Source organism: Brienomyrus brachyistius, chromosome 8 (genome assembly GCF_023856365.1).
Source record: "Brienomyrus brachyistius isolate T26 chromosome 8, BBRACH_0.4, whole genome shotgun sequence".
Taxonomy (NCBI): domain Eukaryota; kingdom Metazoa; phylum Chordata; class Actinopteri; order Osteoglossiformes; family Mormyridae; genus Brienomyrus; species Brienomyrus brachyistius.
This window is the reverse complement of record NC_064540.1, coordinates 49,561-72,931: the sequence shown is the minus strand read 5'-3', so window position 1 is coordinate 72,931 and position 23,371 is coordinate 49,561. Positions and strand designations below refer to the sequence as shown.

At 43.8% G+C, this 23,371-nt stretch overlaps 1 protein-coding gene across 1 annotated transcript; it reads right to left on the bottom strand.

Moving 5' to 3' along the window:
* Window positions 1-1,123: 1,123 nt before the first annotated feature.
* On the bottom strand, window positions 1,124-22,687 carry snta1 (syntrophin, alpha 1). Its single transcript, XM_049023105.1, has 8 exons — window positions 22,046-22,687; window positions 18,690-18,875; window positions 6,870-7,065; window positions 5,909-6,098; window positions 5,173-5,303; window positions 4,679-4,875; window positions 3,887-4,074; window positions 1,124-2,508 (listed from the first exon to the last, which is right to left on the bottom strand). The coding sequence occupies exons 1-8, from the start codon at window positions 22,329-22,331 to the stop codon at window positions 2,416-2,418; spliced, it is 1,467 nt and encodes a 488-aa protein (XP_048879062.1). The 5' UTR covers window positions 22,332-22,687; the 3' UTR covers window positions 1,124-2,415.
* Window positions 22,688-23,371: the final 684 nt, after the last annotated feature.

Genomic DNA, 23,371 nt, shown 5'->3' with positions numbered 1-23,371 from the left:
CTAGCAGCCGGACTATGGAGCCATGCTGTTGTAAAACAGGCAGAATACGATTTTTCAATGTCTTGGTGAAATATACAAGGCCTTCCCTGAAAAATACGTCCAAACCGTCATGGATGCTGGCCTTTGGATTGTCCACTGATAGCCAGCTGGATGGTCCCTCTCCTCTTTAGCCTGGAGGATGCAGCAGCCATGATTTCCAAGAGAACCAGACATTTGGTTCATCACAGCACAGGACAGTTTTCCATTTTGCCTCAATCCATCTTAAATGAGTTCCGGTCTAGAGGAGTTGGTGGCATTTCTTGATCATGTTTAGATATGGCTTCTTCCTTGCATGGTACAGTTTCATCCTGCAGTTGTGGATGCAGTGATGAGCTGTGTTCACAGACAATGGTTTTCGGAAGTGTTCCTGAGCCCATGCACTGATTTCCACTATAGAATCGTATCTGTTTGTAATGCAGCGCCGCCTGTGGACCTGAAAATCGCTGCTATTCAATACTGGTTTTCGGCCTTCTCCGTTGCGTACAGAGATTTCTCTGGATTTTCTGAATCTTATAATGATATTATGTACTGTACATGATGGAATTCCCAAATTCTTTGCAATATTACGCTGAAGAACATTATTCTTAAATTGTTACACTATTTGCCCACATCGTTTTTCATAGAGTAGTGAACCTCTTCACTGCGCAGAGACCCTTTTTATAAACAGTCATGTTACTAACCTGATGCCAATTGACGTAATTATTTGTGAGATATTCAAACAGGTGTTTTGCTTGAACATAAGACAAGTTTTCCAGTGTTTTATTGCTCGTCCCGACTTTTTTGAAATGTGTTTCTGGCATCGAATTCAAATTGAATTAAACATGGGTTTATATGATTTGCAAATCATTGCATTCCGCTTTATTTACATTTTACACAATGTTCCAATTTCTTTGGAGACAGGGTTGTACTTTTGTAATTGTATGTAATTGTATCCAGAAGGCAGAAATGCAATATTTCGTGCACAAATATGTTGACCTGTTGGTATTTTCACCAAAAATGTAACGGAAAAGTGTGAAAACTACATATTAAACAACTGTATCATTTCAGAATTTACAGAAAATATAAACAAAAACATAAAACAGAATAAAGGTTAATAAATCCAGGTTTATTACTCTTTTTCTTTATACAATCAACCTTACAAGGCACACAATTATTTTAATGTGTTTTAGTTTAAAATATATTTATTTAAATAGATTTTTAAGCACTGCTGAAATACCATACTGAAAGTTTCAAAAACACTGCCATATATATGTGTCTGTATCTTTACATACTGCCAGTTAAGTAATATATCATGAATGTAATTTGTATTTCTCATTGCCTTGCTCTTATAATGGTAATACACTGATTTAAAATGTGTATAATGGTTTTTAACCGTGGGTTCGGTTTTCAGCACAACCTGTTGTCTTTTAAAATTCTTACACAAAACAACATCCTGAGATCGCGTTTATTGTGTTCTTTCGTTAGGATTATTATATTTTACTCGCAGAAGGCAGAGGGACAATGGCAGGACTGCAAGCATCCTGATTTCTGCATAAATTTAAAACAAGTTCTCCACAAAATAAAATATTTCAGTATTAGTATGCGATATACTATATACAGTATATAAATAAATGATTCATACCAAAGCCTAGTTTCATCATTAATGTGGCATTATCTATTTGTAGATAAGTAATAAAAAGTCAAGAACAGCCATGTAAATGCTTTGAATTCTACAAACGCTGCTTTCTGTACCTTCACAGGTCATTGATTAGAACTTTCTTACTGCCTCACTTTGAGTGAAGGGCAACAAGACCCAAATGCATAGTATGACTACAATTAAAATATGACTATAACGATGCAAAAAAAAATAAAAATAGTATGGTGATATGCTGCATTATGTGCTCATAGGAAGATGTGAAAATTGTGTACTTTAGACGAGATGGTACAGCCCATGTCTTCTTCCCAGGACAGCATAGGTCACCCTCATGGAAATCTAACAAGTTTATCTCGACTCGACGTAATAAACAGATGATGCTGTCCGGGGTACACAGCTACTCTGACGCCTCTGTCACCCAACATCACCTTCAAGAGGCTGATAGGCACAAATCGTATGGCACTAAAAACAATGTGGACAAGAAGATTGTTCTTTTGTTTTTTTGGTTGTTATGAGAAAGGTATGAAATTTCACTGGACAGTTATGGGTTTGTGGCTGTTTGCCCCTAAGGCCTCATTGCTCTGTGTGTAAGTGGGACGGGTTCCATTGTCGGTTTCCTTTTGTTGAAGAAAAGAGGGCTTCGCTTCTCCACGGTGGTTTGGTTAAAACACGGTGGGCTTCCCAGCCCCTGAGTTCTCGCTGCTAAAGCACTTTGATGGCTCAGATCCACCTGGCTGCTGTTGTCATGCGAAGAGGCCTAGCCGTCTAACCTTAGCAGACAGAAAGGAGTGCAGGATAAACACGACGGTCTTTGGGCAAGAATGGAGGTCCAGTTGCTGTCAGGGGAAAGATGGGGGAACACAAAGGCCCGTTAGTCAATAAAAGTAAAAAAAAAAACAAAATCAGACACTTTGGTTTCTACATAAATAGCTTATTTCTACTGCCATTTGAAACTGATATACACCATTTCCATCCTGCAATGCCTTCCTAACTTAATGAAAATCCAAAGCTTTGTCAAGCATGTTAAACAATTTGTCTGAACCACAATCAACCATTACAAGGCATGGTCTGAAATCCCAGAATTTGTTAGTTGAAGTTCCAGCACTGAGCTTATACCCTCACGGCCATCTAAAGTGCCTGAACGAAATACCTGTATAAACTGGTTTACATAGTTCAGTTCTTATGTACCATAGCATCAGCTAAAGGCGGATTTGGTACCTCAATTTTCCATATGCACTTTTGGTCCACGCAAGGGTTAGTGGTGTAAAGTTCGTCATCAGGGGTTTTGAGCTGGATGATGCATGTATAATCTAGATTTTTATCCCCAATGGACATCATGCACCTCAAATGTGCATGTATGAGGAAACAGATCAGGGGTTTCCAGTAGGGGGCCACACTGACTTTCACAGAGCAGAGGTCAGCAGTAACAAGAAACAGCAGAGGAAGAATAGTTGTAGTTGTTGTTGTTGTAGTTTTGGTGAGTAGCTGTATGTCAAGGGCTGGAGGTATCCGCATATCTAATTCTCCATACTCTCTAGACTTTATACCGCGGTATATGCAATTTTCAAAAGCAACTTTATACTGGCATTTTGAAATCCTGGCAATATAATTTGCCAGACGATGAGGTGCCGGCTAATTTTGTCATAAGGATTTCAAAATACCGCGGTACACAGTATTACCTTAATACCGGCTAACCATTCAACTTTGGAACTGTTCATAAAAAGTTTGCCCATGTCACTACGCTGCTTGAACTTCGGTTTGCTGCAATACATCTGCCCTCTTCTGGTCTGGTGGAATATCACTGCTGTGTGCAAGCACCGAGCCCAAGCATCTGTGTCTATGGACGGATGGAGTGTGAACGCAAGATTCCGTGAGCACGAGCGGCCGCAGGGCGAAGGCACATGCGGAAGAGTGAAATATGAACTAGGCTTAAGAGTAACATAAGAATTCTGAAAGATTCTGACTACCGGGTAACATCCATCCACCCACCCACCCATCTTCAATACCGGCTTACAAAAGTTATGCCCATTATGGGACTGGAGTCTATCCCACAAATATGGCATAAGGCAGTGGACACCCTTAATGGGACATCAGTCTATCGCAAGGCTCTTATACGCACATACAGGTTAACACGGCTTTTGAAACCCCCCACCTCCCCCAGACCTTTGAGAAGATTCTGCTGGAGCCGAACGGACAGTAACACGGCACACTCACGATCTCCGCTTCCGGTCCGCCGAAGTCCAAGACCATCGTACGCACGTTGTCATCAGAAGACATCCGGAGCTTTTCGAAGGGCCGCTGCAGCAGGACCGTCTTCCTGGAGCCGGGCTCCTCCGTGAAGATGGTGAAGCCCTCCTCGATGTGTATGCCCAAGATGCACTCCTTCCCATTCCAGTTGCAGGCTGAAGGGGATGGAGCGAGTAGACAAGCTCATAAATCTTAAAAAGTCCATTCCAGAATTACCCATGGCGCCCTATTTGAAGGCTCCAACAGATCTGGAAAATTGAATATTCTTTTATCGCACAAACGAGATTAAAATTGTAGCAACAGATGAATTAACATCCAGAGACTCATCATACCACAGCGGTTAAATACACTGCTGAGGTTTTTACATGCTTGCAGACCTGATGCTTAATTTTTTTTTAAATGATGAGGGGGTGGGGGGGGGGATAATTTACCTTTTTTTCCAGCAACAGGGGTCTTTAAAATGAAGGAAATCGGCAAGTCAGGAATGCGGACAGCTTTAGGTCTGAGTTACACAGCAGTAGAGGACACTATAGGTACAATTTTGCTGTTACTTTGAAAGTCTGACATGACCAGTAGATTCAAGCTAAATGGTATCTTTAAGTTGCCCAGTGTCTCTAACTTCCCTTAGTGTGAGATTGTGTTTGAGTGTCTGCCCTGCCATGGGATGGTATCCCAACTTGGCGTTTCCCCTGCTTTGGAACCTGTGTTCCCTGAATAAGCGGCTAAGGCTGGCTTTATGGCTGGCTGCACCGTTCATACCAGTGGTGACCTCTTTTATGAGCTCTGCGGCGCTGTGACAGCCGTCCACGAGCATGTGAGTCCAGGTCGAGAGCTCCTTGGACGAATCAACCTGAAAGACATGGGTCTCCACCCCTTTTCTAGTCCCACTCCGGAGGACGAAGGTGAGTTCGGGATCCATGATGGTGGAGGTCTTCCCAGGTCCTGAATGCACCAATCTGAGAGGAGAACGGAGGAAAAAGAGGAGAGAAGGAGAACGGGAAGAATGACAAACTCACAGGAACAAGGAACCTTCCTGGCACTGGAGAGGCAACAGATGTCCATTGGTACGTATCTATCTATCTATCTATCTATCTATCTATCTATCTATCTATCTATCTATCTATCTATCTGTCTGTCTGTCTGTCTGTCCGTCCATCCATCCGTTCATCCATCCATCCATCCATCAACAATAATAACTGATATTACTGAGACAGGTGGACACAGATGCTACAGCAGGTGTCGGACATGCCCACCTGGTGGTAATGAGGGGGTAGCTCTGATCAGGACTGCAGAGGGACTCTCTGTTGTCAGGCAGGGCATGATAAAGGACGAGGTCTCTCTCCGTCAGCATGGCCAAAACTGACTTCTCTGGGCCCTGTGGTGGCTGAGGCAGAACATCCCACCAAAAGTTAGTGCCGGCAATCAGCGGTATCGTTTCAGAGATTCCTCCTGGCCAGTTAGTCACATCTGTTGGACTAAAGCCACGCTTCTCATTTGATTTATTATAAAACCGTTTTAAACCGCGAGTGAATCATCCCTGCCTCGGCGTCCTGTGTTGTGGTCCACAACATCTGGGCTCTATTCTCATGAAAGAGCTGAGCCCTGATTGCTCCAGACTCTGTTTATTTGAGTTGATGGTCATTTGTGGACTTTCTTTTTGCAGCAGTAATCTTTTCAATGTGACCTAGAGGAACTTTGAATTAAACCGGATTCGATCCACCAAGGAAACTTTTGAAGTCGACTCGGATGTCCCTGTGAAAACATTCAACTTTTCAGTCAAAGCCTGAACCAAAGTTCTGAAACCAGAACCATACTATTGTACCTTATTCGGCATACTTGGATTTCTTATTCACAATACCTAAAATGTAAACGATCAAATTCTAAAATTTTAACACGAATTGCTGTCGACTTTAACATTTACAGTACTGCTGAATACGACAAATATCGACGTCGGAATAGCGGCTACTGCTAGCAGCACTAACCGGTTACCTGCTCAGTGAGCCAGCCGATGTGCTTGACCTCCTGGCCACCATGCATGCCTCTCAGCTCCTCTATCACCTTAGGAACCAGGGCACTGGCAGCAGACTGAATGGTGTTGTACCACGACTGTGCCATCGCCGCGTCCTTTGCCCGCAGGAACAGAGATGTTCTTCGATCAGCGGAGATGACCTTGAAGTACCTGAAGGACAGAGGAACGCTGAGTGCTTCTCCTCAGTTTCCCTGTCAAAAATCCGACGTCACGTTTAGACTGAACCTAAATGACCGGTTCCAATAAAAGTAATACGCGACATAATTCCAACCAGATACCAAAAAAGAAATCAATGTGGCTGTAATATTAAGGAGCCATTAACTGTGCACTGAGTGTTTTCAGTTGGGGGAAAATGGTAAAACAGATCTTATTTGCGCCTGTCAGCTTCTCTGCATCTAACACATGCAGTATTTAATGTCCCTTGTAGAAAGAAAGCCTTGAATTTTCTCTGCGGGTATGATTGCTAGACGAGGTCACTTTGATCAATCAAAGGAATTACATTTTCTTGCTAATAAAGGTACTCAAATGGTGAACATGCTGTAAATTCATGTTAGCGAGGAATATTGAGTGCATTTTCTGTGAATGTTCGTAAAGGTGGGTAGCGTACAAATGTAGGAAATCTAAGTGTGTGTGAAAACTTTCGACTGGTAGTGTTCACCTAGAGGAAAGCGGCCTTTCTTTGACCCTAAAGACTCACTTAACACCACACCGAAAGCTAACGTTGGTTTGGCCCTTTGGAATGGGATCCCCAAGTAAACACTGGCATCTGCATCTAATCTCCAGCTAACTGCTGACGTGCTGTTGGATAATTACACAAATATGTCTGAAGAAAAGAAGGTTAAACCGAAGGTTAATCCACACAAACTATTCCAGTACGTGCCTTAGAAGTGTCTTGCATAACACCAGGCTGAGCAGATGTACCTGTTTTCAGTGTCAGGCGGACATTGCTTCTTAGTAACCTGACACATTTTCAAGGGTATCTCTCGGGTCAGCTTGGGCTCCGCTGTGGAGTTAGGCCCCCCTTGCTTTTTGGGGGATCCTCCTGGTGGTTCCCAGGGTATCGGCCCCCCAGCATTGACGTTCCTGAAGTACGCCGACATCTCTTTCATGTACTTCACTGGGAGAGACAGATGCAACAGAGGTTTGGTGTCAAGGACACAAGCTGTTTGTCTCCTGCCAAGACAGATGAAGCATATAGAGAAAAGCTTTGGCAAGCCTCACGCAGATGTTAGTGCTGGTATGAAGAGACAGCAGGGCTGATGGCTCAACAGGCTTCACAGAACTTCCTGTGACGTGGCTGTTTGACCAGCAAGTCAGAAGCTAACTTAACAGTGTTGACTGTTCTTCACAGCACCGGGGCCACTAACAAGTTAAATGCAAAATTTCCTTTAAATTCTACATTCCACAACTTTTGAAGTGACTGATTTCTCAAATGTAGTATTGCAGGTATGTTGATTCAGGCACAATTACGCAAAGTAACCCTTCTCATGAAATGTCAAAAAATCATTTCTAGACAATCGTGAAGTTGTTTAATATGAAGCCGTTCCACTTTTCTCCCAAATACAAAAAAACTAAACTAATAGTTTTAATTAGTTTTCAACTATGCATAATTCTTTTTCAACTATGGATTGGGAAAAAACAAATCTATATTTGGCATAAATTAGATAGAACAAATGGGTAGAAAAGAGTTTCAGTGCTCATCCTGAATGCTGTCAAATAAAATCAGACATTTAGTCGTTCAACTACAGTCACCCCGTCACAACCACGAGGGTTATGGCCAGAAGATCGTCCAAAGTTTGTGAGTGATACTTGGGCATATCATTAAAAATGCAAAATGAATGGTACTGGAAAGTTTAAAGGGTACTGCCAGCAACATGGGATGACAGGGTCACGGAGACGGCTAACAAGTGAGGAGGCTGGTCGTCAAGACGACGATGCGCAGTGTACCCAAGCCAAGATGAGCAGATCTCACCAAAATAACTTTTAATATTAAAGATATATGTGCACAAAAAAACTAACATTTACAGTGGGGCAAAAAAGTATTTGGTCAGCCACCGATTGTGCAAGTTCTCCCACTGAAAATGATGGCAGAGGTCAGTAATTTTCATCATAGGTACACTTCAACTGTGAGAGACAGAATGTGAAAAAAAAATCCATGAATTCACATGGTAGGATTTTTAAAGAATTTATTTGTAAATTAGGGTGGAAAATAAGTATTTGGTCAATAACAAAAATTCAACTCAATACTTTGTAACATAACCTTTGTTGGCAATAACAGAGGTCAAACGATTACTATAGGTCTTTACCAGGTTTGCACACACAGTAGCTGGTATTTTGGCCCATTCCTCCATGCAGATCTTCTCGAGAGCAGTGATGTTTTGGGGCTGTCGCCGAGCAACACGGACTTTCAACTCCCTCCACAGATTTTCTATGGGGTTGAGGTCTGGAGACTGGCTAGGCCACTCCAGGACTTTCAAATGCTTCTTACGGAGCCACTCCTTTGTTGCCCGGGCAGTGTGTTTGGGATCATTGTCATGTTGGAAGACCCAGCCACGTTTCATCTTCAAAGCTCTCACTGATGGAAGGAGGTTTTGGCTCAAGATCTCACGATACATGGCCCCATTCATTCTGTCCTTAACACGGATCAGTCGTCCTGTCCCCTTAGCAGAAAAACAGCCCCAAAGCATGATGTTTCCCCCCCCATGCTTCACAGTAGGTATGGTGTTCTTGGGATGCAACTCAGTATTCTTCTTCCTCCAAACACGACGAGTTGAGTTTAGACCAAAAAGTTCTACTTTGGTTTCATCTGACCACATGACATTCTCCCAATCCTCTGCTGTATCATCCATGTGCTCTCTGGCAAACTTCAGACGGGCCTGGACATGCACTGGCTTCAGCAGCGGAACACGTCTGGCACTGCAGGATTTGATTCCCTGCCGTTGTAGTGTGTTACTGATGGTGACCTTTGTTACTTTGGTCCCAGCTCTCTGCAGGTCATTCACCAGGTCCCCCCGTGTGGTTCTGGGATTTTTGCTCACCGTTCTCATGATCATTTTGACCCCACGGGATGAGATCTTGCGTGGAGCCCCAGATCGAGGGAGATTATCAGTGGTCTTGTATGTCTTCCATTTTCTGATAATTGCTCCCACAGTTGATTTTTTCACACCAAGCTGCTTGCCTATTGTAGATTCACTCTTCCCAGTCTGGTGCAGGTCTACAATTCTTTTCCTGGTGTCCTTCGAAAGCTCTTTGGTCTTGGCCATAGTGGAGTTTGGAGTCTGACTGTTTGAGGCTGTGGACAGGTGTCTTTTATACAGATAATGAGTTCGAACAGGTGCCATTAAGACAGGTAACGAGTGGAGGACAGAAAAGCTTCTTAAAGAAGACGTTACAGGTCTGTGAGAGCCAGAGATTTTCCTTGTTTGAATTGACCAAATACTTATTTTCCACCCTAATTTACAAATAAATTCTTTAAAAATCCTACCATGTGAATTCATGGATTTTTTTTTCACATTCTGTCTCTCACAGTTGAAGTGTACCTATGATGAAAATTACTGACCTCTGCCATCATTTTCAGTGGGAGAACTTGCACAATCGGTGGCTGACCAAATACTTTTTTGCCCCACTGTATATATTATATTTATCACATTATATTAAATGATATTATATTGTACTGCATTATATATTGTTATCCAAATTATTTCCAGTATTGTTCATATGTTTTTTTATACATTATTCTTGATCATCGTCTTCCTGACTTTCTACACTCTTCCGGCCGGCTCCATAAATATTCCCATGTAATTGTTCATGGCCAACTTGGGAATTACGGAAACCACAGATGCCAAATTTGCTAATCTGGAGGGGCGACTGTATAAGATGCTCAGTGTTACAAACTCAGGTAAAATACCATGTTTTGAGGTACCACGGCAAGATCCACCGTTGGGTTTTAACCAGTGCCATTTAATGTTTAAAGTGTCCAGAGGCAATCTGACTTTGTGAGAACTGACATCCCTGTGGAAAAATGCTTCCCCCCCCCTCATTCCTCCCCATCAACATGCAGAGCATCTACAGGTCTCTCCTTTCTTGGGAGTTCTTCGCACCCTGTCTGCTCGGGCCTGTACAGAGAGCCGAGCCGGCAGTCCAGGCAGTCCAGGCAGGCCGGGCAGCTTGGAGCCATGTATAAATAGAGCAAAGGGACCCTTCCTGCGGACATGTGTCGGGTTTCCATTTGCCAGTGTGCAAAGTGTCTCTCCCGCCCCAGACAAGAAGCCTTCCTCTGGCACAAATAACATCTTCGCTCATGTCCGGACAGCTGCTGTCTTCCCTGGCCACCCCGTACCCCCCCGGCTAAATCTCACGCCAGTAAGAGCACTCGGGATTGGCAGTCCCAGCCTGGGCGGCCGTCCAGTCTGACACTTTCTCCCGTCGGTGACCTGTAGCCTTGACCTCTCATATGGCACGACCTTTATCCCTTATCCTCCAAAACAATGTGGCTACATTTTCATTGCTCAGCAGGTTGCCTCCATTTCAAAATCCCGTCATAGAACTTCTATTATTTATTTTTAATTGACTGTTGCATGTTACCTATTGATATATCATTCCATCCCAAATCACACACTTTACCATGCGAGTTGGTGGGTTAGAATGCTGTGACTGTGATTGGAAGGACGCTGGTTCAAATCCTGGGTTCGGGGTGATGATTTCACTTAACCCCCCCCCCCACCCAATTTGACTAGGGACTGTCTGACTTATGAAGCACTTATGATGTTGCTCTGTCTTTGTCCTGCTCTGTGTTGCACCATGGTCCTGGAGGAACGTTATCTCATTTCTCTATATACTGTGTGTATGGTTGAAATGACAATAAGACCTACTTGACTTGACTTGACTTGACCCACTTTCTCCAAAAAAAAAAGTACATTGTTTTGGATAAAAGTTTCTTCTAAGCAAATTAAATGTAAATCTGCCTGTACTCCTTTCTCACTGCTTAATTTTTTTCTACGATTCTCAGTCACTTTCTGACGTTGAACAACATTTCTTCCCATCTCAGAATGCTGGAAAATGAAGCGATATGCAATCTGGGTGTGGACGGGATGGGTGGAGCGTGGAAAAATTACTTCTGCTCTTAATATCCAAAAATGAACCTTCGCTAAATGACAGCGATTGTATTTCTGAGCCAAAGGAGACTAAACCGTTCTGAGTAAAACCATCCAGGAGAGGAAAAAACATAAGAAGTGAAATGGAAAATACTACTAAGGCTGAGTCAACATGAGGCAGATTGAGTTTAATAAAACCCGAACGTTACCATGAATGCCACTCTCTCCGGCAGCCCTCGTGCAGAGCTAAAATTAGCAGCTGCCGCTGTGCTGTTATAACTATCTCTTGAGCAGCATTTTTAGATGCAGATGTACTGCCCCCTCCCCCCCACCACCCCCCACACCACGCAAACCCTCCTCTGTGGCCTTACAAAGTCACCCCAAACAACCTTTTACTTATTATCTTAATGCAAAATTCCCTGATTCGTTTACTGGTAGGTCAGTCTCAGATGTTTGTTCCACCAAGCGGTGCCACTTAGCTCACGGTTGTATATTTCCTGCTGGAGTGTTGCTTGAGAAATCATTTCTTGTTATAAGCAATATCTGATGAATATGAATGGAACTTTTTAACCATTTAAGGGAGTTAGGTGTGTCATAAAAGCACCACTTGAGGACTTATTGGTGCCCCTGATTCGATCTCAGTAAAAAAGCTGGATTGTTTGAAATTCCAGGCATGATACTGAGACCTAAAAGCCTGGAATCGAAGCCGGTACACTGCCAGAAAAAAGTACCAATTTGTACCTTTGCTTGTCACTAGGGTTGTACCCTCAAGGGTCTGCCAATTGTACCCTCTAGCTGCAGGTAATTGTACCTTTTAAGGTACGGAAATGGACTCTGAGGAACATCCCAAAGAACAAATTACATGAATGTACCCCTAGTGGTACTAAAATGTTCCTTATAGTCCATTTCTTTACCGTAAAAGGTACAATTACCCTTGAGGGTACAGCCCCAGTGACAAGTCAAGGTACAAAGTGATGTTCTTTTTTTTGACAGTGTAACCTGTCTGTTACTGACCCGGCCGTTTGTCTTCGACGATGGCGGTTCAGGTTGCCCAGTAGGTTCCCTTCTGCTGACCCTAGCGTGACGCCTACAATGCACAACTGAAAGTTGCTCTGGGTGAATTCGTCTGATAAGCCAATAAGCCAGTAAGCCACAGGCTGAGTAGTGGCTCGGTGAATGAAACTGCAGTCTCATACCTTCAAGGTTGTGGATTTGATTCCTGTTTTTGTTCCAAGTGCATTCTTGTGATTTTCCTTCAGATGATCTGATTTCCTACCACAGTCCAAAAACATGCAGTTAGGTGAAATGGTGACCGTAAACTAACCGGGCTGTATGACTGGGTGTGCGTGTCCCGTATGATACACTGTCATCCTGTCCAGCACGTTACCCTGCCCCGTGCTCTATGCTTGCTGGGACGGGCTCCAGGAAAATGGATGGAAACACAACAGGGATAAGCCCAAACCAGTGTCGTCATTATCTTCTCTATAACCAGAATACAGCAGGGAGATTGTACTGGGTTTTTAACCCAGAGCCCCCCGGTCAGACTTGTGCTGTTAGTGTCAAGATCGCTGTTGAGCAGAAAGCAGAAAGCGACCTCCTAGCCCCAGCTGGCAAAGTCAACAGCTAAATCCCTCCCCCCTCCCCCTGCATCCAAAACGCAGTGGGGTCTGCTTGACCGGCTACGCAGCACATTTCAACGCTTACTGCCCTGCCAGCAAACCACGTTAACCACAGAATCGCCCATCTCCCGTTCAAGACACTAAATATACAAGACGCAAATGGAGGGCACATACACACATGCAAACAGAATCGAGCACACACTCCAGCGGGGGTTTTGTTGAATTATACATCAAACACGGGCTTTATGAAATGAAGACAGAAAAAGAGGCCTGAACGCTTTGAGGGGGCTCCTTAGCTTATGACCTGCGTGCCACATCGCGGTAGCCAGGAGGTGGTGTTTTCCCACAATTCCACACTGTGAGAGACAAACAGTGTCACAACAGAAAGGCATACGTGCCCCTGAGAAAACGACCTAAGCAACAGATGGAGAAGCTCAGCGTCTTCAGGTTTTATTAAAAACGGAGGACCACACCCAGTGCTGATGTGTACAGGGTGACTCAGGCTCCTGGACAGGGACCCCCCCGTCACACTGCCAAACCTCAAATGGACAAGAAACCGTGGCAGAACGTCCCAAGAACATTACTTTAAATTTAATCCAGATAAGAAATTGGACTAAACAAAGCAGAAAATCTGGCATCAGACTAAACAGAATCCGTTTTGTTAATAACCATGTGGAAATGTTTTTAGCTTTGCTGCAGGATCCATCATTTCAACTTATTTATATGAAAACTTTTGCTATATTTATGCAATGAAAACCTATGGTTTGAGAGTAATAACATCTAATCCAAAGGGGCTTAAATGATTAAATGGTTAACATTCATCAGATACTGCTTGTGATCAAATGATTGCTAAAACTCTAGAGAAGGAAAATACGAATTAATCAGCTTGGGGGCTAGTAAAGAAATATCAGGAGACTATGGGGCTGTGTTTTACTAGGGTGGGGTCCAAATATCAGGGAAAAGCCTTTGATCATTGAAAAATTGTAGCGATTATAATAATCTAAAATTAATATATCTAAGTTATATTTGTTTAGATAAATGTCCCAGGGGACATTCTTGAAATTGAAGATAAAAGATAATAAAATACGCAAAACCTGAAAAGCTGTAAGACAGTCTTTACATCATCTGCACATGGTATGGTCAAGCTGTGACTGTTGCAGGCAGATTTACGACTGTATTTATGGGAAAAAAAGGAAAAAAGCAGAACTGGCGATCAGGCCTGGATAGAGTCAAACTGCTGCGATGCAGGGAACAGCCCTGTTTTTTATAACCTCTGCCTACCATCTGGGTGCAGCTGACTCACTGGCACCACCGTGAAAAGACAGGGACCCTCCTGCGGGGAGCCAGCGGCCATCAGACTGCTGCTGGGGGGCTGTCGGGGGGCTGCGCTGCAAGCCTGAGACCTTTGCTTGCTTCCTCTGAGCAGGGTTTCAAAGTGACAAGGAGGGCAGCCTTAAACTGTAACAAGGAAAACACACCCACTGCTTAAGGAGGGCTGAATATCTGGGAAAGGTGAAGTGGGGGCAGGAGCAAAACTTTGCTGAAAGAAAAACATCTTATTTTTGGTGCTAAAGAATAACCCTAACAGAGAACCCCTCAGGGGCGTGTTTGCAAAATACAATTTGGCAGGGTTCTGTGTGTGTGCCGCAAATGCTTGGTGCAGCTCCCTGAGGCTGGATTAATACCCAGCTCTCCCAGATACATACGCCCCACACCCCCCACCCCACCCCCACACTGGCTGTCCTTTGTCTGCGTTGCTCAGGGGGCCGTTGGCGGGTAGGCCGGCTGGGAAATAGCCGCTCGCCATCACCTGTTGCTGCAGTGACAGCGGCTTGGCTGGTGTGGGAACGAGAGCAGGGGGGGGAGGCGCACGGACACGCATGTGCGTGACGACTCATAGCTTTTGGCTCAGCGGGTCAGGAGACCAAACGGCGTCCCTCCTGCTTCGAGCCAGGCAGAGGCGGAAAGTTCAGGTCCAGAGAGTACAAATCCAGACCAAGGTTTTGTTTCAAGCAGCCAGTTGAGTATAAAGAGTCACAGTCACAGAGGACTCAGCTGGTTGACTGAAATGACCACACATGTGATCATATGCTACAGGCAATTTAGAAAGACGGAGGAAGGAACCTGGGAGGAACCTGGGAGGAACCGCAGGAGGAACCTGGGTAAAAAGACATAAAAACTCATTTGTGAGCTGGACTCTCTCAGAACTATTGTTTTCCTTGTCATTGTAGCAATGTCTTCTGTATTTTAGTATGTAAGTATTTCAATTGTGTTTCTATAGGCTCTATTTATTCTGTGAACATATATATTTGTATATAACGTCGCCTTGGAGAAAAAGCCAGAGAAAATTTTGTTGTTTTAATTACAATGACAAAGAATATCTACCAATCTATCAGTCAATCTGTCTGTCTGCTGAATATCTGTCTGAATGGGGCCACCTGAGGGAAAAGGAGGAACACAGAAAGACTGCAGTCACTAACCCTCTAAGGCAAGAGGGTCAGACTCCAGTCCTGGGGGGGGGGGGGGGGGGGGGGGAGCGGAGCCCTGCACATTTTTGGGTTTCCCCTCAGGTAACACACCTGATTCAACTCATTGTGCTAATTACCACACAGCTCTTGAGCTGAATCATTTGTGGTGGAACAGGGAAAGAACTAAGCGACACAGGACTCTAATCCTCCAGGACTGGAGTTCGACACCCCTGCTGTAAGGTGACCCCCTACAAACCAACATATAAAACAAAATCAAGAGGGCAGTGCTGTATTCTCGTGCCTCTCGGGTCATGGCTACGAATCCCATGCCTGCTCTGTATATATGGACTTCACATGCCCTCCTTGGGTTGCTCAGGTTTCCACCAGCAGCCCAAAGACATGCAGTTGGATGAATCGGCGCCTCTCAGTTGCCCGTGATTGTATGTGTGAGTATGTGCCCTGCAATGGGCTGCCATCCCGTCCATGTTGCCATCCTTGCTAGGATCAAAGCTAACGCTGGTATATCCTTCCAACACGGCCTTATTTGCAAGCCCAGTCACTAAACTGCTCATAATGGAGAACATTAAACACTACATATGTGACATAGTAAGATGTGATGCTAAGGGGTAATTAGCAATGATAAGCAGGCCACAGCTTCACAACTTTTCTACGTGAAGCCAAAAAAGGAAAACAGAGAGAAACCCGTTTTCAGGTCCACAAGAACAGAATCAGTACCAGACTTTGTCCTTCCCCTACGCTTCCGCTGGATGAGGGAGCACGCCTGAATGTGATTGGACCTGACCAAACCATGTGACAACATGGTCATGACTGGGAGTGTGGCCTAGACTTGTATAGATCAGTGCCATAGTGATACTTAAGCATCAGTGAACTTTCACCTCTAATGCAGATGTTGAATCACTATGTGTGGAAGCAGCAAATGTTGAAAAAAAGGAATAAATTCATGTTGATACAAGGTTCATTACTAAAGTTGCAACTGAGGATATTAACTCTGAAATTAGACACAGGTTATTGTAAGTTCAGCCAATAAAAACTCACATTCAACCAATGTTGCTCTACCTTCTAATGCAGCACTTTAACCTGATGCTTTATATTACAGCCGGTTAATGAGGTGCCACATTGTTAAGGTCCTTAAAACCAGCGGTGGGAGAATGAGGTTTGAAAACCCACAGCAACAAGGATTATAATGTGATGTCATCAACTGCTTAAATCCCAGAATACTTGATTGGTTCCTCTAATGTTGAAGCTGATTCAACAGTGTTCCCAACCAACGCCTTTGAAGCCTGGTTTCTCTTATTAACAATTAGCTGTTGTCAACTTATTTTACCACCCAATAAATCAACAGACAGATGGAAGGAGACACCAGTCAGCTCTAAGACCTTAAGTCTCTGACATTGCAGTCTCTCACTGAAGCCAGCTGAGGCCCTATTGCTAAAATGCTGTGATTTACAGTTTCATCAGTCTACCTCCTGCCTCAGTCCTGCCGGTATAAAGAGTAGGGTTCAAGTTAAAATATTTAGCTTGAGTTGTGGTTCGCCATATATCAAAATATACTCTCTCCTTCCTTGTCAAGCCTCTGTCAACCTATCAGCACAGAGACATTAATCAGACAGTGGGTGCCCCCTGCAATCCAAACATTAATTCTTGATCCCCTTTTTCCCCCACACTCAGTAATTCATGGTGATGGACATAAAACTCAGTGCAGCTGCGGCGTGGTTATCATTCGGAGCGACCACTGAATGTGAAGTGTCACTGTTACTCGCTACATTCGACCAGGCTGTGATTGACAATGTGCAGGTTTGGAAGCTCCCGTTAACAGCTGAGGCCTCCTGCCATAGGCCAAAAAGTAACCAATAGAAAGCTGGGTTGAATCAGGCAGTGCCTGACAACAGTTGGTTCCCACCCCAGATTTCAAAGCCTTATCATTGCTCTCTGGCCTGGAGGACAACACACTTCCTTGCTGGTTTCATTTACCAGATCGTTTTCAAATGTGCTATAGGAAAGGATAATATTGAACAACGCCTGAATAACAAATGAACGGCATAAACCTAATTTTACATTTTAAATGTTTTTTAAAATAGATAACAGAAAGATAAGGCTAAGCAGATGGATCATGGATGACATGTAAGATAAACTAAAAAGAACGGGGTTATCTCTTGATAATTTAACCAAGAATGATAGTAATGCACAGCTTAGAAATACACACTTAATGTAATTCGACCTCCGCTATAAACAAGGAGGGAATTTAACAACCAAGCAAAACAAGCAAAAATAAAAAGCTGCGCTACCCTCAGAGACTCACATGACTGGTTGCATAATATAGATTATGTGCTAATTGAATGCCAGCCCAAAATAAATAACTGCATCCGTCCGGTGTGACTGAAGATGGCCGACACTGAACCGTGATGTTACCTACAGGTAACAGGCCAACGTCTGCTTAATGCTCTTCCAGTATTTCAGCGAGAAACTGCCCACCACCATCAGCTTGTATGGAGGGATCAGTGAGACCCTGGTCAGCAGTGACTGCCGCAGCACTTCAGGCACAAATATAAAGCGAATGAGGTGTCACAGACTGAAGGAAGTGGGTGGCATTTAACAACTGGCAAAACGGTGAGTTTCCTGACATTCCTACAGTGCAGTAAAAGCAAGAGAGGTTGGGGCTTATTGACCTTTGAGTTCTGATGGACAGCTGGGCTGAGCTCAGTGGGTTTTCGACAAGTACTCCACTAAAATAACCCAGATAGCGGAAACGGAACACGTCTCCGTCACACAACACTTAATCATGTCCACATGTACACAGGCCGCATATCATTTTAACCAGTGCAACTTGATTATGTGCAATAATAAGTACCACTGACGTTCTTGTCCTGCACGTGAAATCAGTCACAGTCCTACCTACCCAGATATTCTTCTCCTCATACAATCTCATACAGGCTTCCTCGTCCCATCATCCCATACGCTAAAAAACACACACATTATAAATCTGCCTCATTCTGCAATATGTGGATGGAACAGCAGCCACTCATAGTGAAATTTAGTGAAGAAGACCGTACGTCTTTAGCTGTTCATGATGAATGTGCCAAACAGGTTTGTCATAACAGGTCATTTAAAGTACAAAAAAAAAAAAAAAACCATAAACGCTCCTTGCAGTATTTTTTCCATTTTATTTTGAGTTGGATATCCAAGCCTTTAACGTTAACCTTGCAGGCGCTGAGTGTGAGAGCATTAATACCAACCCACAGCTCATGGGGTGGAGTTCAAGCTCTATGTTTTGTTATACTATTTGTGCAGAGAGGTTTCTAAAGAGAGCGCGCAATTCCTCTTTCAAACGCTCCATATTTACTGGATACATCAGGTCCCTAGAGGCTCTTCCAGATGTTAGAAGTACCATTTTATTCATCGCTTTCAGTTTTAAGAGGCATACATGACAACCCTATTTATCTTTTTGGGGAGGTCCACCAGCGCATGGTTTATCATAATACGGCAGAGTGAACATTCCACAGAGGGCGACAAGCACACTATACACTTGACTCTGCGGCCTACCTTCCAGAATGACTTCCTTGCCCGTCTTCTTCAGGGCCTGGACAGCCTCGTCGTGCGTGACTTCCCGCAGGTCGTTGCCGTTGACAGAGAGGATGGCATCCCCCACGTACAGGGCCTCGGTTTGATCGGCCGCGAGCCCTTTGAAAATCTTGGAGATGAGAATGGGCATCTTGTTCTCCTTCCCTCCTGAGAAGACAACAGTTCCTTTCAAAAAAAACCAATGAACGTTCCTAGAGTAACATGATTCCTGGTAATTTAAGGGCTTTAGATTTGGCTGTTTGAAGTAAAGTTGTATTATGTAAAGAAAAACCTAATTTCAAATAGCCAAGACTATCTATCCATCCATGCATCTTCCAAATGTTCGTCCAGGTCACAAGGGTCCTGAAGACTATCCCAGACAGCCCAGAGTACGAGGCAGGTGTACACCCTGGCCAGGATACCAGTCCTTCACAACAGCTAAGACTACGATTTTTCTAATGAGTTCTTTTAAAAAAGATTAAACTAGATCAGTGGTGTAAATATCTCTATACTAGGGAGGGTTTGCATAGTATTACTCCAAGTTATTAACCTACGTATTGACCTTAAGTCACATTATTGAATATATGGGTAACATTTAATTATTTGCTGTGTTTAAATGAAATGATGCTTTGCTTATGTGTGGATATTTGTGCAATGGAATGTTTTTTTTCCCACATATCCCATCTTGCTCTCTTTGGGGTCCTGTCTGACGAAGCACGGGTCCGAGTGCAGGCTCAGTCATTTATCCGGTACCCCTGAAGCAATTAGGGGTTCCAGTCCTTGCAAAGACCCCCAAGTATGTTTTTAGATCTGTCAGGGTTCTGATAAGAAAGTAACTTGTGGGTTAAGAGTATCCACTGGGTTTAGGTGCTCACTCTATCTAAAAACTGTCCCAAGTGATTAAAACCCAGCAGGACCAGGCATCTCTACAAGACTTTTTAACCTACTGCCCTGACAGTGAAGCTCATGTCTACTAGCAAGATTAACATTGTAAACATGATGACATTGTCACTTTTGCTCAAAAAGGAATCCATGTTTGCATTTCCTGCTGATCCAAATCACATGGGAATGTGAGATGCAGAAATGAGAGTTACAGACTGCAACTGACAGACATCCTGTTGAATATGAGAGTTACAGACTGCGACTGACAGACATCCTGTCGAATATGAGGGTTACGGACTGCAACTGACAGACATCTTGTCAAATATGAGAGTTACAGACTGCGACTGACAGACATCCTGACGAATATGAGAGTTACGGACTGCGACTGACAGGCATCCTGACGAATATGAGAATTACAGACTGCGACTGACAGACATACAGTCAAATATGAGAGTTACAGACTGAGACTGACAGGCATCTTGTCGAAAATGCACCTTACCTGAGTGTGAACGTTTCACAAGACCACCAGACATTCACTGGATAAACTGCTTTATTTTTCATGTCATTTAACAGGAAATATTACATGGAAATTTTCTGACAAACTCGGTGCCAATTATCAGGGAGTGATGGTGAACATTATTTTAAGTAGCATTATTTTTCAATGGTGGCTGTAGTAATCCATAATCAGTACAGTTAGTACCAATGGCACCTCAGAATCTGGACTCTGAAGGCAACATCTGTTAACTGTGTTACAAACTACTGAATGTTTTTTAAATTGAAAGGTGACCCCTTTCATCTTATGACCTCTGCCTACATATCTTCCTCTATCTCTTCCCTGACTGATGCCAAGTGCAGATGACACACTCTGCATGCCAGGGTGAACACCCCAAAAATAAACATGACCAGGCTGGTCTTCTCCCATGAAACTGTGTGTGGAGATGGTCAGCACCCAAAGGATTCTGGGAGCTGCATGTCAGCTGTCCACATAAGGCAGCCAGATGACAGCCTGATCTTCCCATTCACATCTAAGATACAGTTAATGCTTTCATATTGCAGACCTAACTAAATTTACTGCAGCCTGCTTTGAGTGTACCTGTTTACATATGTCCCACTATTATAGTATATAATAATAATTAATATATAATGAAATATATATTATATATCTCGTGAAACCTCAAACCTTAAACAAACGTAATCCATAGCTGACCGTTCGGTCGAAATGAAACGCAACAAAAACTCTCGCAATTTAATGTTTTAATGATGTAATTTAAAGATTTCGATTATAAATATACTATACGTGTTTACATGTAAATATGGTGTTTATTTATACCATGTTGTCTCTGTAATACGTCCGTTTTTTCTTAATTGCCAAACAGAAATTAGTTTGTTCTACGGTGGAGCGCTTTGTGCAGCGGGGTGTAATGCGCGCTTCCCCCGGCGATGAGAGGAATGCAGCGCACACGGCAATCGGGACGATCACCGTAACGCTGCCTCAACAAACTCTCTGGGATGTCGAGATCAGGAGGAGCCAAAGCAAAAGTATTATCATGAAGCTCCAGACAGTGATCCAAAGGACACACAGAAAGAATGCAGATGTGGAGATCTGGGTGGGCGCAAATTCCAGCCGCCCCCATTCAGCCAGATACAAAAGGGGAAAACAGCAAAGCCATTTCCAGTACTTGTAGTTTTGTCTCAAGTTCTCGAGCTTCTGATTATGCAATTCAGTTCAAGGATGCAAATATTTATGCTCCATATCAAATGTCCCGTATAAAGATTATTATCACTATTCTAAGTTATGTCTTCTATCGCATGAACATGCGGACAAGATAGTCGCACTTAAAGTGGGCCTAAATGAGCTTATAGCTATAACTTGATCAGGCTGTCAATAACATTATTAAAAGATGCATCTTTCCAAATAACCTTTTTATTGCGGTTCATTGATTAACGGTAAACCTCTAAGTATTTAATGACAGCAACGCAACCCCTCTATATACATACTTTTCGCACTTATTCAAGGCGTTCTGTTAAACCAAAAGCCATCGAATCGAATCTTTTTTTTCCTGCGAATACTGACAGAATCGCTTTCCGTGATTTTGCCACTTTCGTTTCCAGCATTTACTTCTACCGCAAATACGCAGAACTGCTCCGAATATGGCAGCAGCTGAAAAAGTTGCCATTAAACTTGTTGCAGACAGAAGCTATAAAAAACTCCTTTGTGTCAAGTGTTACTCGCAGCCCTGGAAGTGTTTTTGTTACAAAAAGATTGACAGAAGCATTTGAACGAAATTACAAAAACCCTGGAAGGTCCTAATGCATTAATCCATTTATTTGGAGAAAATAAAACTGATCGCCGCGGACCTGGAAGGTTACGGGACTGGACGCAGAACCGCGCAGTAGCGCGTTAAACTCGTAACTTTAGTCGGAAATTGCTTTCAAAACAAAAAGTTACAAAGTACCTTTAATGCTGATTCCCAGTCCTCCCACATCCTGCTTGACGACCCGCACGGTGCGTTTGACGTTTGTGATCGTTTCGGGCACAGGGGGATTGGAGCAGATGTTGGACGGATCTCCGTTCACTGCGCCGGGCGGGCTGCTGTTCGGGGCGGCGGGCTCTACGGCGGTGTCCCCGGGACCCACAGTGAGCGCTTCTTCAGTCAGGCAGGCTAACACTCGCACCCAGCGCTCGGCAGAAACCCGGAGCTCAAGTAGCCCAGTCTTCTGCGCCTTCATGCCGGCGGCCATGTTCCGCACATTCCTGGAATAACTGGAGACTGGGTCGCAGCTCCGCGAAGGGACGGGATGGGACGCGAAAGGGAGGCCAGAAGACTCCCTCCTTCTCGCTCTGTGCGTGTTGCTCGTCAGTACCCACCTTCTCCACCCTCTCTCTCACTACGTCGCATTAAAATCCCTTTTCAATGCTATTCTGATTATTAACCCGCTTTCTGTAGTAGTGTAACTTTAGTGTATTTCTTAGTTCTCCCTCAGCCAATTACTGTCTGGCCCCTTGTCAGATTGACAATGACAAATGGGAAAGTGTTAAATTTATCTAACTATAAATTTTCTAAATATATAACGGGAGAAACCTTGCGGGTGGGTGAGCTGATTACTTATTTGTGAGTGGGGTGTTGGCGAGAGTTGGCTGTTTCATGAGAACCTGCCTGCTTCTCTGCCTCGCTATACTCGAGATGATGGGTGTGACTCGTTTGGAGGGACATTAATATAGTTGCGCTTGAAAACCATCCGAAGTGTGAAGGAGCGAAAATTGATAGGAGGTGAAGAATAACTTGAGAACAGGCTCTAAAGGGAAAAGACCTTGGTCCCGGTCAAGCACGCTTTAAATGTGACTTCGCTACGTATGACACTGAGCAGCAGGTGAAAAAGCTCGATGTGGGTAGCCCATATAAGTCTCTGGGATTCCTTTCCTCTGTTATGACCCTTAAATAGTCTGCATTAACCTGCGTCAAATGTTACCCCATAGCTACTTTTTAAAGGGGGTGTGTATAGGGCTTCAACTCAACTGAACAGAAAGTTGTCTATGAATATTTGAGTCTGGTCAGTGCTTTATAAAGCATGCATGACATTAAATGAGTTCTGGCAGGATCCCCTTCTTAGCAGCCTTTAGCTATGAGGACTGAGGTAAACAAGGCACCTTGATCACTTGCCCCAGTGTCCTTGTTGGATTCCTATAGCATTTTGAATCTCTGCCTCCTCCTTGTGGTGTTTGCGAAACACAGCTCTTATAAATATATAACATTCTGTAAAGACCAGAGGTGCCCAATGTT